Source organism: Mya arenaria, chromosome 2 (assembly GCF_026914265.1).
Source record: "Mya arenaria isolate MELC-2E11 chromosome 2, ASM2691426v1".
In the NCBI taxonomy this organism is placed as follows: domain Eukaryota; kingdom Metazoa; phylum Mollusca; class Bivalvia; order Myida; family Myidae; genus Mya; species Mya arenaria.
Window position 1 is genome coordinate 68,712,905 of NC_069123.1, and position 17,027 is coordinate 68,729,931.

Below are 17,027 nucleotides of genomic sequence, written 5' to 3' on the forward strand. Positions count from 1 at the left end.
TACTTGACAACCTACACTGTTATGTCCTTATATTCAGAATTCCCTTGTGAATAAACACTTAGTGTATCTTTCACCTCAGAGGTAGGGACATGGGTCTTGCACGCGACACGTCGTCTTCGTATGTGGAACACATGTAGCAAGTGATTTTAAAATCTGTCCATACAAGGGAAAGTTACAGCCCTGACACGACAACCTATACTCTATGTCCTTATATGCAGCACTCCATTGTGAATAAACACTAAGTGTGACCTTGACCTTTGAGGCAGGGACACTGGTCTTGCACGCGACACGTCGTCTTGGTATGTGGAACACATGTGGCAAGTTATTTTAAAATCTGTCCATACAAGGGAAAGTTACAGCCCGGACACGACAACCTATACTCTATGTCCTTATATGCAGCACTCTATTGTGAATAAACACTATGTGTGACCTTGACCTTTGAGGCAGGGACACGGGTCTTGCACGCGACACGTTGTCTTGGTATGTGGAACACATGTGGCAAGTTATATTAAAATCTTTCCATACAAGGGAAAGTTACAGCTCGGACACAACAACCTGTACTCTATGTCCTTATATGCAGCACTCCATTGTGAATAAACACTATGTGTGACCTTGACCTTTGAGGCAGGGACACGGGTCTTGCACGCGACACGTCGTCTTGGTATGTGGAACACATGTGGCAAGTTATTTCAAAATCTGTCCATACAACAGAAAGTTACAGCCCGGACACGACAACCTATACTCTATGTCCTTATATGCAGCACTCCATTGTGAATAACCACTAAGTGTGACCTTGACCTTTGAGGTAGGGACACGGGTCTTGCACGTGACACGTCATCTTGGTATGTGGAACACATGTGGCAAATTATTTTAAAATCTGTCCATACAAGGGAAAGTTACAGCCCGGACACGACAACCTATACTCTATGTCCTTATATGCAGCACTCCATTGTGAATAAACACTAAGTGTGACCTTGACCTTTGAGGCAGGGACACGGGTCTTGCACGCGACACGTTGTCTTGGTATGTGGAATACATGTGGCAAGTTATTTTAAAATCTGTCCATACAAGGGAAAGTTACAGCCCGGACACGACAACCTATACTCTATGTCCTTATATGCAGCACTCCATTGTAAATAAACACTAAGTGTGACCTTGACCTTTGAGGTAGGGACACGGGTCTTGCACGAGACAGTTCGTCTTCGTATGTGGAACACATGTGGCAAGTTATTTTAAAATCTTCCCATACAAGAGAAAGTTACAGCCCGGACACGACAACCTATACTCTATGTCCTTATATGCAGCACTCCATTGTGAATAACCACTAAGTGTGACCTTGATCTTTGAGGTAGGGACACGGGTTTTGCACGCGACACGTCGTCTTGGTATGAGGAACATATTTAGCAAGTTATTTTAAAATCTGTCCATACAAGGGAAAGTTACAGCCCGGACATGACAACCTATACTCTATCTCCTTATATGCAGCACTCCATTGTGAATAAACACTATGTGTGACCTTGACCTTGGAGGTAAGGAAACGGGTCTTGCAGGCGACACGTCGTCTTGGTATGTGGAACACATGTGGCAAGTTATTTTAAAATCTGTCCATACAAGAGAAAGTTACAGCCCGGACACGACAACCCATACTCTATGTCCTCATATACAGCACTCCATTGTGAATAAACACTAAGTGTGACCTTGACCTTTGAGGTAGGGACACGGGTCTTGCACGCGACACGTCGTCTTGGTATGCGGAACACATGTGGCAAGTTATTTTAAAATCTGTCCATACAAGGGAAAGTTACAGCCCGGACACGACAACCTATACTCTATGTCCTTATATGCAGCACTCCATTGTGAATAAACACTAAGTGTGACCATGACCTTTGAGGTAGGGACACGGGTCTTGCACGCGACACGTTGTCTTGGTATGTGGAACACATGTGGCAAGTTATTTTAAAATCTGTCCATACAAGGGAAAGTAACAGAGCCGGACGGACGGATGGACGGACGGACGGTGCGATTTTAATATGCCCACCTTCGGGGGCATAAAAACAAAACAGTTTGTAAGTCCTTTCCTAGATGCTATTTACATTATATATCTAAATTTTCATTTGAAAAAAATGTGAACAATAATGATTGAATTAAAACCTAAAACCTAAGAAGTTCAAAGCCAAGAAAGTGACTATTGGACAGATCTCAGGAAACAACCTCAACTCCTCAACTGAATGAAGGACTTTGATTTGACTTTTCAACACCTACATGATCCAGCCATGTACCTGCCAGGTCTGACAGTCATTTTATATACACCTTTCATTACTTCTCACACAATTGAAAGATTTATGATAAACTTGACCCAAATGCTTGAACCACCGAGATGACCTGCAGAGCACATGTTTCGACAATGTACCTTAAAGCTTTGACAAGTGCATGTTTTCATATTCAGTAAAAACATAAATGAACAGGCGGCCGAGATGGGCCACATGAAAGCCTCTCATTATCCAACTACCTAATAGCAAAAAGTACTAAAAACCCTCTCAATTAAGTGTGCACTGTGGCATAAAGTCCTAAAATGCCAACCAAGAGTACCACCATTTTGAATAATGCCGCTGGCAGATGTTTTTTTTTTATTTACAGTTGTTAAAATTAAATTTAGAAAACTATATTCAAGTCTTAACTTATAACCTTGATATGTTTTAAGAAATTTTCACAAAAGTATTTACATTTGAATACACAAAAAAACACCGCTTAAGGGCCTTCAAAGCTATGGGACTTTAAAGGTGAAGGACTTAATTGTCAAGGCCATACAGAGGTGTTGTTTCCGTTTTATTTAAATTAGGTGAAAAATAAGTTTTACTGATTTTAATGTCAACATTTTGAAAACTAGGATGTTAATTTTGGAAAGTTTTCTTGTGCCTTTCCTTCTTAGACAATGTCTTTGTCGTCTTTTTCTGTGACTTCTTTTTTACGTGTTTTGATGTTTTGAAAATCTTGGTCTTGATGCTCCTGAAAAAATATAACACATGCATATTATGGTATTAAAGAAACAACTGCCTTTTTAAGCAGAAATAACATACAATCCCAATTTTTGCCCGCAATTTAGAACTACTGCACTTTGATCGTATGACACAACATTAATTATCTAAGTTTAATATAAGATCATTTTACTGCATATATGGCATTAACCTGGCAGACTGAACTGTTGATTGACACTGTAATCAAACTTAAGCATTCCAGTTCAATATTTATAAAACATGGTCACTTGGTTACACTTGCCATATTTCTGAGATTCTCCACTATTAAAGGGCAATTTGATCAACAGTGATCTTTATGTAAAATTTCATCATGGCTCAATGACAGATACATAATGCTTCGCCTCACCTTGCCTTTATTCTTATAACATAACTAATATTTTACTCCCTACTTACTTGAGAGCCTTGTCATGTTTATTTAGAGAGACTGGCTTCTCCTCCTCAGGCTCACTATCATTGTGTTCACTGCCTGAATCAAGCACCTGAAACAGCCATTACAATAAGACTTTGAATTAATTAGCCTTGGGCAGTGGTTACAAACAGTTTAAATCTGAGGCTGGACTCGGATTAATTGTTTCGAGCTTCAAATCTTCTTTACAATTTTTGTTTAAAAAGACACAGACTCAGTCTCACTTTCTGTGAGTTTGCTACTGCGCTGTCTACTGGTACTTGGCAAACTTTTGTCTCAACTGTCTTGGGGGATAAGCAACTCAACCAATTGTACTGCTACCACTGTTTCAAGTTGCCAATATTGACTTACATGTTGCTATTACAATCATGATCTTGGAAAAAAGTGTAAATAAATGGCACTGTATATTTAGCAAGCATGAAAGTCAAGGAAAAAATAAAAACTTTGTAACACATGGTTAAGGCATCATGACTTATTTTACCTGTGCCAGCCCTTGTTAAGTCCGAGCCTTGTGCCAGCATGTCCAGCCTGGTTTAGTCCAAGCTTAGTGCCAGCATGTCCAACCAGGTCAATATCAGAGATGTCTGACAGGAATCATTTTACCTGATTAAGTCCATGCCTTGTGCCAGCATGCCCAGCCAGGTCAATATCAGAGATGTCTGACAGGAATCATTTCACCTGATTAAGTCCAAGCCTTGTGCCAGCATGTCCAGCCTGGTTAAGTCCAAGCCTTGTGCCAGCATGTCCAGCCTGGTTAAGTCCAAGCCTTGTGCCAGCATGTCCAGCCTGGTTAAGTTCAAGCCTTGTGCCAGCATGTCCAGCCTGGTTAAGTCCAAGCCTTGTGCCAGCATGTCCAGCCTGGTTAAGTCCAAGCCTTGTCCCAGCATGTCCAGTCTGGTTAAGTCCAAGCCTTGTGCCAGCATGTCCAGCAAGATTGAATCAGAGATGTCTGACAGGAATCATTTTACCTGGTTAAGTCCAAGCCTTGTGCCAGCATGTCCAGCAAGATTGAATCAGAGATGTCTGACAAGAATCATTTTACCTGGTTAAGTCCAAGCCTTGTGCCAGCATGCCCAGCATGGTCAATATCAGAGATGTCTGACAGGAATCATTTTACCTGGTTAAGTCCAAGCCTTGTGCCAGCATGCCCAGCAAGATTGAATCAGAGATGTCTGACAGGAATCATTTTACATGGTTAAGTCCAAGCCTTGTGCCAGCATGCCCAGCATGGTCAATATCAGAGATGTCTGACAGGAATCATTTTACATGGTTTAGTCCAAGCCTTGTGCCAGCATGCCCAGCATGGTCAATATCAGAGATGTCTGACAGGAATCATTTTACCTGGTTTAGTCCAAGCCTTGTGCCAGCATGCCCAGCAAGATTGAATCAGAGATGTCTGACAGGAATCATTTTACATGGTTAAGTCCAAGCCTTGTGCCAGCATGCCCAGCATGGTCAATATCAGAGATGTCTGACATGAATCATTTTACCTGGTTAAGTCCAAGCCTTGTGCCAGCATGCCCAGCATGGTCAATATCAGAGATGTCTGACAGGAATCATTTTACATGGTTAAGTCCAAGCCTTGTGCCAGCATGCCCAGCATGGTCAATATCAGAGATGTCTGACATGAATCATTTTACCTGGTTAAGTCCAAGCCTTGTGCCAGCATGCCCAGCATGGTCAATATCAGAGATGTCTGACAGGAATCATTTTACCTGGTTTAGTCCAAGCCTTGTGCCAGCATGTCCAGCAAGATTGAATCAGAGATGTCTGACATGAATCATTTTACCTGGTTTAGTCCAAGCCTTGTGCCAGCATGCCCAGCAAGATTGAATCAGAGATGTCTGACAGGAATCATTTTACCTGGTTTAGTCCAAGCCTTGTGCCAGCATGCCCAGCAAGATTGAATCAGAGATGTCTGACAGGAATCATTTTACCTGGTTAAGTCCAAGCCTTGTGCCAGCATGCCCAGCAAGATTGAATCAGAGATGTCTGACATGAATCATTTTACCTGGTTAAGTCCAAGCATTGTGCCAGCATGCCCAGCAAGATTGAATCAGAGATGTCTGACAGGAATAATTTTACCTGGTTTAGTCCAAGCCTTGTTCCAGCATGCCCAGCAAGATTGAATCAGAGATGTCTGACAGGAATCATTTTACCTGGTTAAGTCCAAGCCTTGTGCCAGCATGCCCAGCATGGTCAATATCAGAGATGTCTGACATGAATCATTTTACCTGGTTAAGTCCAAGCCTTGTGCCAGCATGCCCAGCATGGTCAATATCAGAGATGTCTGACAGGAATCATTTTACATGGTTTAGTCCAAGCCTTGTGCCAGCATGTCCAGCATGGTCAATATCAGAGATGTCTGACAGGAATCATTTTACCTGGTTAAGTCCAAGCCTTGTGCCAGCATGCCCAGCATGGTCAATATCAGAGATGTCTGACATGAATCATTTTACCTGGTTAAGTCCAAGCCTTGTGCCAGCATGCCCAGCATGGTCAATATCAGAGATATCTGACATGAATCATTTTACCTGGTTAAGTCCAAGCCTTGTGCCAGCATGCCCAGCATGGTCAATATCAGAGATGTCTGACATGAATCATTTTACCTGGTTAAGTCCAAGCCTTGTGCCAGCATGCCCAGCATGGTCAATATCAGAGATGTCTGACAGGAATCATTTTACCTGGTTAAGTCCAAGCCTTGTGCCAGCATGCCCAGCAAGATTGAATCAGAGATGTCTGACATGAATCATTTTACCTGGTTTAGTCCAAGCCTTGTTCCAGCATGTCCAGCAAGGTCAATATCAGAAATGTCTGTGATGGTGACTGTATGGTTTGGCAGTTCTGTCACTTGTCTCTCCGCAATCAGCTCAAGATCTGTGGGCAACTGCTGGTACCGAGTCTTCACCGTTTCAAACTCCTTCATCTGTAAAAGAAGAGTCAAGAACTAGTTGCAATAGATTGGGGTTTTTAAGCTGCAGGAAGTTTTCAAGTGGTTTATAGAGATTTTTCTGTGAAATAAAATTGATATTTCATAGCTTCAATCATTGAAAATATCGATTGGATATTTGTCTTTTGAAATTTAAGTCTGTTCTCAGTTTCAAATCAAAGTCCGCGCACACAAGGCTGGGACACAATTTCAACGCCATTATTTCCAAAATTACATTATGTGCACATACAAATTGGCCTATTTTTCTAAATATGTGTAATTAAATTACCTTTAATGCCAATTTCAGGCATATAAAAAAATTGTTTGTTTCAGTGTAAGAAACCTTGTGAACATCACGGTGCTCACTTGGTGAAAGATATTATGATCTTACACTGAAACAAACAATTATCCTCTATTTAATTTAATAATATGAGGATACTAACTGTAGCCCATATCATGATATACTGCCTCACTAAAGCATTTCATTGGTATAATAAAAATAATCATTTTTTGGAAGGAGGTATTTTGGGGAAACTACCCATACAGTACCCATTGTATTGGGAATTTGGTGTTGTTTTTACAAATCAATCAGTGTTCTAATTAGCACAAGTCCGCAAGTTAATCATTGATAAAATGTCTTCTGGCTTGACATACTATGCCAGTGTTTTTTAAGCAAAATTTAGTGTGTTAGATTTTATGTTGATTAAAATCATTAATTTGATGAATGTAAATAGCAACCAGCAAAATTATAAAAAAAACTATTATTGTCAAAAAGATCAGAAGTATCACCATAACTTATTGGGTAAGTTCAAACTGTTTAAAACTCAGGCACCAGTCCACAGTTTCAAGATAGTATTTATTGGTAGAGACTTTAGTTTGTCAGCAAGTTTATTATGGTGTGTTGGGGCCCATTAGATGCATAAACCACCCTGATACTGTAGTGCCTACTAGTGGAAGTGCATGGAAGGTCCCAGGCTCAATTCCCAAGGCACTTGGCATGAGAGAGGTCTTCTGTAGCAAACAACTTCATACTAGTAAAAACCCAGGAAAGTTGAGTCCCATGTGTCAGTGCTTTACAATGGGCACGTGAAAGAACAAACTTCAAGGTAAGTATAGATTTGTTAAATAGCAAAGATATTCACTAAAATCTCCTTGTAACTCACTCAGTCTCTGAATTGTTCTGATACATAGATATGAAATAGATGGAAACTGCATTCACTAAATAATGCACGTCATTAAAAAAACCCAAAAAAACAACATTGGCAGCTGTGCTTGTGTGGTCCTCCATTTGTGCCATAATTGTGTAACTAATGCAGTACAGAGGCAACAACTTCATGGACAGAATTTGACCACTTATAGACATTTCCTGCATGTTACATGCTTTCACTGATTTAGTGTTACTACTTATAATGATTTGCAGTTTGTAGAGTGTGTGGGTAATAACCAGCCTCTCAGTGAACTTATTTGGTAAGAACACTGTGCTATTGTTCCGGCGGTTGTGTGTTCGAACACCACACTTGGCACCCTTATCCTCCCAGGTTTAAAAATGAGTGGTTGCAGCTGTGAATGGCAGGTTTACTTAATGCATCAGTCAATTGTAACCATAGCTTTCCAAGGTTTGGGGAATAGCGAGACTTTGGCTTTCAGTCCAGCCAAAGGTAAAATCCCCATCCTGCTGGAACAAACTACTGGCTAAATCGCTGCCAAATGCCTCCACACCCCAGGGACCAGTCCCCGTTATTTTGGGCGCGACAAAACCACCGCATGCACGCGGCACTGGAGGGATAAAAACACGGCCCATTTCCCCGGCTATCCCCAGTATACCCCCGGTCCTTGGTACATAATGTTTGGTTCAGGGTAGCCACAATAATGCGCATTTAGGTAACTTTTTTAACATTTGGATATTCATTATGTTCCCTAAATGCCACAAGTCGACTATTTCATATCAATGTCAAATATATTCTTGAACTGAACCTCCTTAATACTAAACACTTTACTGTTGAATAACACTTTAATTATTTTAGCCAATACCTTTTACTTATTACACAAAAGTTTTTAATGAAACACAAATAATAAGTTTAATTCAGATCGACTTTTGTCAATAAAGCATCGCCATTTTTAAACCATCCAGCAGGTGCCCGTTATCTTTCCGCTAAATATGCTTAGCACTGGGACCTGTCATTCTTGGCTAGGAAAACAACAAGTGCGATATGGACGCGTAGAGTCGCCAAATAAAAAATCTTCAAAGACTCTGAAGCGGCTGTTTATATGGACTAGGTTCAGGGAAACCCTAAACGTTGCTTTCTTCAATCTGTGACATTACTGTCAAAAAAGAAATCACCTTTTGCTTTAAAAGTTTTCTATCTTCTTTAATCATTCTTTGAACTTGTTCCTGCGCCTTCTTCCTTCTTTCATCTTTTCTTTTCCTAAAACCAGTCAGATAGTCCCTGAAATGTCAAAATCAACGTAAAAAAATATTAAAATGAATAACGTGTACCTGTAAAAGAAAAATCCTCTAATCATTATGCAAATGCTGTAAATGTTCGCAATAGTATTATATGCGCAGGGACCAGGTTGTTTATGCTGTCCGAAAACAGATGTTATCCAGGTACTAGTCAATTCACATATAAAACAATTAGGGAAGAAATTTATGTCCGAAAAAGTGAAGTTAAGAATCTGGAAATACCCACTTTCTAGCCTTTTCATCAAAAACTATCGTAGATTTAGTCTGTCTGTTCTTTTTTCTTAACTTTTTCTTCTTTTTGTCGAATCCCATGTTTTGTTTGTAAACAAAACCACGTGGTGTACAGTAAGGTACAATCCGCACTCACTCAATTCGAACCAAATCTTTTGTCTTGTTGTAAACTGGTACCCTATGTTACTTTTCGTTTCGTACAATAAAATAGAAAATGGGGGAAACTGTTTATTCTGGGGCGGTATGGGGCCAAACGGCCCAGTCGGCAGAAAGGTCCTGCTTGAATAGTTTGGTGTCCTTTCACTGATACTCACTATAAACTACCAACTTGAATCTGTCTCATGAATGGGTGCCTGATGGGCCAATTATGATTATGGATCAAGTGTCACAGACATGATGCAGTCTCAACAGTGGCGTAACTTGATCATAGAAGAATAGATAATAGGCACTCTATTATGTACAAAATAACACATGAACTATATTGCCATTCCCATCTCTGGGGGCTACCTTATCGCAATGACAGACCCTTCCAAACACTATATATATCACAGCTCCTCTTACAGATTTGTATCTGCTACCACAGACAACTATAAAATCCCATTCTTCACAAGAGCTGTCTTCCATTGGAACAACTTCCCACCCAACATAGTGGCCTGCCCTACCCTGAAACAGTTCAACCATGTAGGCTGTCAGTCAGAATGAACACTGTCTCGCCATTGAAGGGAGTTATCAAACTTCTTTTACTAACCTAATCTGAACCACTGGCACCGGATTTTCAAACTCAAAACATTTTTTTTTTTAAATCAAAAAAAATCTTATAATTCCTCACTAAAAATTCTAATACCGAATATGTGAAAAAATATTGAAAAAGTATTTTTTTAAATATGCATTTTGTACTGTATAATACAGTACAAAGTGCATATTTATTTTTTTTTTAACCCAGCAGGGTTTTGACATAAATTTTTAAGAATATAGACAGATATTGGCCCGGTCCAAAATTGCAGGGTCCACGCATCGCCTACATGTACAGAACGTGGATTTATTTCTGCCGACATCAGTGTGAGTATACCACGTGATAAATTACATCATAATGCTACGTCGGAAGGCATTTTTTATGCTTCGAATGAAGATTTTAAACAAAGATCTTCACCATTTTTAATGAAACAAAGCGCAATCTTCGCCGCTTATAGAGCCCTGCCTTCGGTCCAGAATTGATTAGTTTCTTATAACACTTCGACAAACCTTTCCACAACAGTCTGAAGGAGTACTGTCAAAACATGATTTTGGAAACAGGTTTGTCGAAATGTTTGATGAAACTTATTACCATATCAAACTCCGATAATAAAGCAAATGCGGGACTCCTCAAAGGCATAGACTGCCCTTTGTTTCATTTAAAATGGTGTAGTAAAAGAAAAGTTATCTATGTTTCAGTGTGTGTTACGCTTTGTCTCCATCGTGTTTTCGTATTTTCGCCTTCGCGGTCAGTAGGGCGAAAACGCGAAAACACGATATTAATAGCGCGATAACGCGATATTTTTCGCATCGTGTTTTCGCGATCTCTTATCGTGTTTTCGCTTTATTGCATCGTGTTTTCGCGTCAAGGTATCGTGTTTTCGCGATTTCGCCCTTAGAACGATAGCGCGAAACCGCGCTGACCCTAACGGGACACCGTATTAAATAGCATTTTTTTCTTAACTTATATCTCGCAAAGACCAAAAAATCACAACTTATTAACAAATCCTCTCAATTGTACACTCCTAACCCTCGTGTAGGGTGTGTCTGCGTAAACACAGTCAACCTCGTTTCCACAAAGCACCCTACTAAAATATTTATAAGCTTCATCGTGGTGCATGTTTCCGTAGTTTGTGCATAAAGCAGTACCAGGTATGGGCGAGTCTAGAAATATATTTTAAGTTAACATTGCACCACTAGCGGATTTAGTGTTTGTGTGTATGTGTGGTGGAGGCCACCACCCCGTCTTAATATTGTCAGAGAAGTTATAAAAATCAATATCTGAGGGAGAAAAATACACCAAATTCATCATTGCAGACTGTTATTAGCCAACATATTAGTGAAGGTCACCCAGACCCTCATCCCCCTATGCCCATATTTAAAATTACAAATGTACTGTTTGGTTCTTGAATTTATGGTTGCTCCTTCTAACGCGAAATCTTGGAATCACCCATGTGCACTTAGGTCATCGTCACCTTTCATACAATGATATCTTGCGTCAGGTAATGCTTCTTGAATGCCACAGTTATTGGACCACAGATAAATTATAGATTCGTTGATAGAGACGTCAATGCTCAAATCATGTTCTACTATAGGCTAACTATTTGGGTCCTTTTCATGACTATAGAGAGGGCATTCTGTGTAATTATAAAACTCCACCTAATTAACCCATGAAATATTCACATTCATGTCCATTTCAGGTAGGAAGTAGCACGGGACGATGGCAGCTACAACAAAAAGCTTAATCTCGTGTATAACAATGTAAACGCTCTTAAATTGGTGCCTGATTCAAGCGATGCGTCAACATATTGCGTTTCAAATGGAAATTTTGAATTTTGTTTTCAGGGAACACTTATCAAATGGAATGTGTGTATTACACTTCCATATTGTCTACTAAACAGATGACATAAAAGTACAACACTCTTATATAACAATTTTGTAAGAACTTATTTGTTACATATGGCATTTCATATATTGTAAAAAGAAAACATACATATCAAAATAACATCACATGTAATTGATCATGCATTACTTTCAAGTAACAAGGTCTGTGACTGGCGTTAGCAGTGTATATTATGTATGTACGACACGTTGTTATTCATTCATTCTGTCATACAAATACATTTACATATATATCAATATATGTATATCTTTTTCTAACACGATTTGAAAACAAATTTATTTTGTAAAGCATAATGAAAAGTTGTATTCCGTTCCAGATGATAACAAATTTATATTATTTATTTTAACACAATTAAAAGGTAATTGTGAAAAAATATGTATCTTCAAAACGTATTTATGGCCAAGTAAATATAAAATCTACTGAAAAATATTTTTTTCAACACAACGCAATATATAAAAGTAGAATGTTAATGTTATATACATATTCCATATGACCTCATATAAACATATATATTATAAGTTGTGTATGTATCGTTTCTCTGTCCATATGGTATTGTTGTGTTGTTGTTTTCTTTGAATGTAAAGAAGATATACATTTTTTATCAGAAGGTCTCGAATCGTGGAGCTTTTATTTGTAATGAATACTTAATTTGGCATTCGCGTGATCGGTATCATTACAGCGTTCTAGCCAACCCGTGTGGAAATCACCTTGTCCGGGGTGCCGTTAACAGCGATTCGTTGGTCCTGATATGGTGCAGAATGAAAGGGTTGTTCCAAAGTTACAGTGTTTTATGCAATTTTGATTGTTCCGATAGTACTAAATGTGAACATCTATCATTATTATTATTGCTCTTGTTGTTGCTTTTGTTGTTGTAGTTGTTGTTGTTATTATTTCTAATAATAATAATAATAATAATAATAATAATGATAATAATAATAATAATAATAATAATAATAATAATAATAGTATGATTTGGTGTTTACCATTTATTTTTAAAGTGACACTCTTATTCATAATCAATACATACACATGTATAACAAAAAAATAAATTTTGAGTGATATTCTTAGACCACTTCCTAAATAATGCATTTATGGAAAAAATATTAACTACTAATAACAATATTATAACCGTGTATTTAATAGCTGAAAACGCTAAAATATTAAATGCCTGGTGAGTGCTAATAGATTTACTATGATCTACTATTGTTTCATAAGGTAGAAATACCGTGTTTTCTGTACAATTCTTTCAAATTAAACTGGTATCCGTCTTTAGAACCATTGTTTTCGACATTTGTTCATCCTTTTTTAATTAAAACAATTTTATTAAATATGTTAAATCTTATTTGGGAATAATAGTGCATCTTTAAATTTTAACGTATTCGAGTTAAATTATCAGCGCATATACATTGTGCATATCGATTAAGACTGTTTCTTAAGATTAATTAATGCAGTAAAATCAATGCAAAACGTTATGTCGTGGTTAAGCAATGATTTAGGCGTATAGACTCTACAATCCGTTATAATGTCGATAATTTGTAACCGCCCCTTCTCCCTGATGGTTGTTAGTCGACAGATGATAAAAGCGACCTGATGGAACTACGTAAGAATCATTGAAACTTGGCACTCAGATAAGACAGAGTATATGGATAAATATCTTTGGAATATACAACCAGTATGTTAAGATGTAGTGGACATATGCTTGTTTTGCGTGCTGTGGAATGTCTACACTTTAATTCCAGATGACATGTAAGTACTTACGGTAAAACCATGCTTTGCAAATATTATTTAAAACACGTTTCCTGAATATATACGGAAATGGTTTGCAAACTGAATATTTTTATACAAATGAGACGAATTGCAAAATCTAAAGAACTTGTAAACAGGTTGTTTTTGTCTTTTATTCAAAGTTTGCATTAATATATTTTAAAACAGATATGTTTATGGTAGAAGACTGACGATTTTTATTTTATTTCAGTGAGAAGAACTCTGACAATGTCTTGCAGACCAAAAGTAGGGGTGCTACTGTGTGCAGTGGTCCTAATCTTCCTGGTACAAAAAACAATATACTTCACTTGGGAAGGACACATAAGACATGAGGAGCATTTGAGACAATTAGAAAAAGATAAGAGCCTTGCGAAAATCAAAAGGATATCAAGCAACTTTGCTTCGTTTCAAAGGAAATATACGTTCCAGTCAAAACATTTTACAGACCAGGCAAAAGACGACGCTGTAAGCTTTACGCGAAACCTTCCGAACATTTCTAACAAAACAAAGTCTGACTTGAAGGAGAGGACTCCCGAGGAATTGAATTCTAGAGACAGTTATCGATACTATATTTCTGATACTGTGAGAGATGACTTGCAAGATGTCTATGTAAATTTACACAAGTACGAATATACTCTGAACAATAAATACGCCTGCAACGGAAATGTCCTCGCTGTTATTTTGGTTAACAGCGCTCCAGACAAACCCTCGGAAAGAATGCAAATACGGAACACATGGGGATCTGTTAGATTTCACTCCGGAGCTACGGTTGTGACTCTCTTTGCTATTGCTCAGACCGAGGATGACAAGCTGCAATCACACATTGAAAGTGAAAGTAAGCAATACGTCGATATCATACAGGGTAATTTCTTAGATTCATACAGAAACCTAACATATAAAACCGTGATGGGACTCGACTGGGTTCACAAGTTTTGCAACCACACAAAGTTTGTGCTCAAAGTTGACGATGACACACTTATTGACACGTATCATCTTGTGGACTACCTGTTGCAAAGGTCGCCTGATGGTGATATCGAGGATTTCCTTTATTGCTCAACTTTTAGGAACCAAGGCCCAATACGACGCTCTGATGATAAGTGGTTTGTTCCAATGACTGAATATCCCTACTCTAAGTATCCACCTTATTGCGAAGGATTTGCGTACATCATGTCCTACGATGTCAGTAAAAAGCTATATGAAGCAACAGAAACCGTAAAGATATACTGGATTGACGATGTCTATCTAACAGGACTTGCGGCTATCCAAGCACGGATAACACACACGAATATGGAGAGTGGTCATTCATATAAATTATTAGATACTGACAATCTTTCAAAAATAGTTCAGTCTTCTTTGTTTTTGCTTGCTAAATATGACAGCATGAGGCCAAATTGGGACAGGGCATGGGATGATATTAAATCTCTTCATAAAAAGTGATAAAATGCCCACCACTGTATGTGCTCTGTGCTTGTCCGTGTTTCACTTTTATTTAACCCGATTGTAACTTCGAACACTGACATTTGTTCGTGTTATTTCTTTTCTCATGTAAAAATATACTGTCCATTTATGTTTTCACTCAAGAAATATAAATTTTACTTATTTTTATACCAGAATTGGAGGAAATTGCACGACCGAGAAACAAAGGGATTTCTCATTCTCTGTTCTCGATCGGGAAACAAAATCCTCTTTTTTCATAGAATTTTCTATGCATTAGAATATTTCGTATACGAAAAATCTAAAACCAAAGCTGTGTAGTTGAAAGACAGATCTAAAATCCTATCGTTCAAATGGTTTATTGTTTTAGTTTCCCAATTGTGATCAAAGTAGCTTGACTTGAAGCGTGCATGAAAAAAATGAAACTTGAAGACAACACTACCTCATGCATTGTAATCATGATATTCACCTCGGTTACTGTTCTAGTAACTATATTATTATTATTATTATTATTATTATTATTATTATTACATAAAATTATGTTTGGAGAAAAGGTCATAGTTTTATCACGACCAGAAGTATGCTAATGATGACGTTTGTGACCATGTAAAAAGGCTTCTATCATTCTAATAGACTTGACCGTAAAACAGAGTTAATGTTAATGTTAAACCTGACACGTGTAACCCTTCAGTCCTGGTGTAGGTTTGGTTGTTGCTTTTTCAATGATTATACACACCTTCGTACAGCCTAGGTTTCATACACACATGCATGTGTTTGACTGCTGTATTTAAAACATTACTTATATATTCGTTGTTCCTTTTCTACGTCCACCCAAGAGAAAAAAAATAGTTCGTAGCCCATCTGAACACGTAGTAAGAAGTGACCAAGGTGTTTGATCTAAAACCGGAAAACCAATGGCCAGTTCCTGTTAATAATTCGTTGATATGCTATAATGGTGACCATTAAAAGAAGTTCCATCCAGGCATTTTATCTTCGCCCGTTTTTTTAAATTTCTAAAAATACATTGATAATTGCATATTGCCCGTATGGTAGAATTTATTTTCAAGTACATATAACACAATATGGGCTCAAAACACAGGTATAATTTAACCATTTTGGTAAATCTTTCAAACACACAGCAGTATATTCAAAAGAGCGTTTGAACGTTCTAATGATATCAAGTACTGTATGAGTATTGAAAACCCTAAACGTCTGTATCTATATTCAAGATACTTGTATTAAAACAATAAAAACAACAGGGACTAGCCCAATAGTCTTACCTTGTACCAAGATCATGTGTAAACCCTCAGGGACCGAAGCCATACAAATACGTCCGACACACAACAATATACTACAACAAACATTCCTAGTACATATATATCAATATTAGATTGCTTTGTAGATACTTCTAGTACCACGACTTATCGAGAAGGTTCATTATATGGAAATTGAAATAAAACAAAGAACATGTCCTTACTGCCATAGTTTCATTAATTTGCTAAATATTTTTTGTACATTGGCCAACATAAAAAATCGACGTACGGCCATTTGCCACGTGTATACAGATTTGAGATCATTGAAGTCAGGCTTAACCCTTTATTTAAACCTCCCAATTTATCGAATGAGAACCTATCATTTTCTACTGGACATATGTGGATTGATTACTGGATAGCGTGTGTAAACAGGACCGCCTGATTCCACATATGAACTTATGTCGCAACTTAGCTAAGAATGTTCGACCGCCTGATTGGATTGTTATTATAACAGTCTGATTGGTTTAAGGGATTTTAGGCGGGAATATAGTCTCGTCTAATTTTTCTTAGTGAAACTGGCCCCTGGAACTTACTTGCAGATTTAGCGACCAAAAGGTCCTGAGTTCGAATCTAGCCAATACTAACGTTAACCGTTTTTTCCTTCTCTTTATTTTTTTTTTATATAATATTATAATTTCCGTTTTAACCATGGTACTTATATGAAAAATAAAACATTTATTTATTATTATTATTATTATTATTATGTATTACTTCAAATGTATAACCATTAAATGGGCCATCAAATTCGCATGTACATATGCGTTTATTTGAACATATGGCCCCGATTTCTCGAAACTTCATTAATTTAACAGGAAT

General features: G+C 37.8%; 2 protein-coding genes across 2 annotated transcripts; one reads left to right on the plus strand and one right to left on the minus strand.

Annotated features, from left to right (window-relative positions):
• Window positions 1-2,809: 2,809 nt before the first annotated feature.
• LOC128217970 (nucleolar protein 12-like) lies at window positions 2,810-9,214 on the minus strand. Its single transcript, XM_052925455.1, has 5 exons — window positions 9,061-9,214; window positions 8,712-8,817; window positions 6,200-6,367; window positions 3,429-3,514; window positions 2,810-3,006 (listed from the first exon to the last, which is right to left on the minus strand). Exons 1-5 carry the CDS (start codon window positions 9,144-9,146, stop codon window positions 2,892-2,894), a joined length of 561 nt encoding a protein of 186 aa, XP_052781415.1. The 5' UTR covers window positions 9,147-9,214; the 3' UTR covers window positions 2,810-2,891.
• Window positions 9,215-13,359: 4,145 nt separating this feature from the next.
• LOC128243205 (beta-1,3-galactosyltransferase 1-like) lies at window positions 13,360-14,907 on the plus strand. Its single transcript, XM_052960811.1, has 2 exons — window positions 13,360-13,446; window positions 13,676-14,907. The coding sequence occupies exons 1-2, from the start codon at window positions 13,440-13,442 to the stop codon at window positions 14,899-14,901; spliced, it is 1,233 nt and encodes a 410-aa protein (XP_052816771.1). The 5' UTR covers window positions 13,360-13,439; the 3' UTR covers window positions 14,902-14,907.
• Window positions 14,908-17,027: the final 2,120 nt, after the last annotated feature.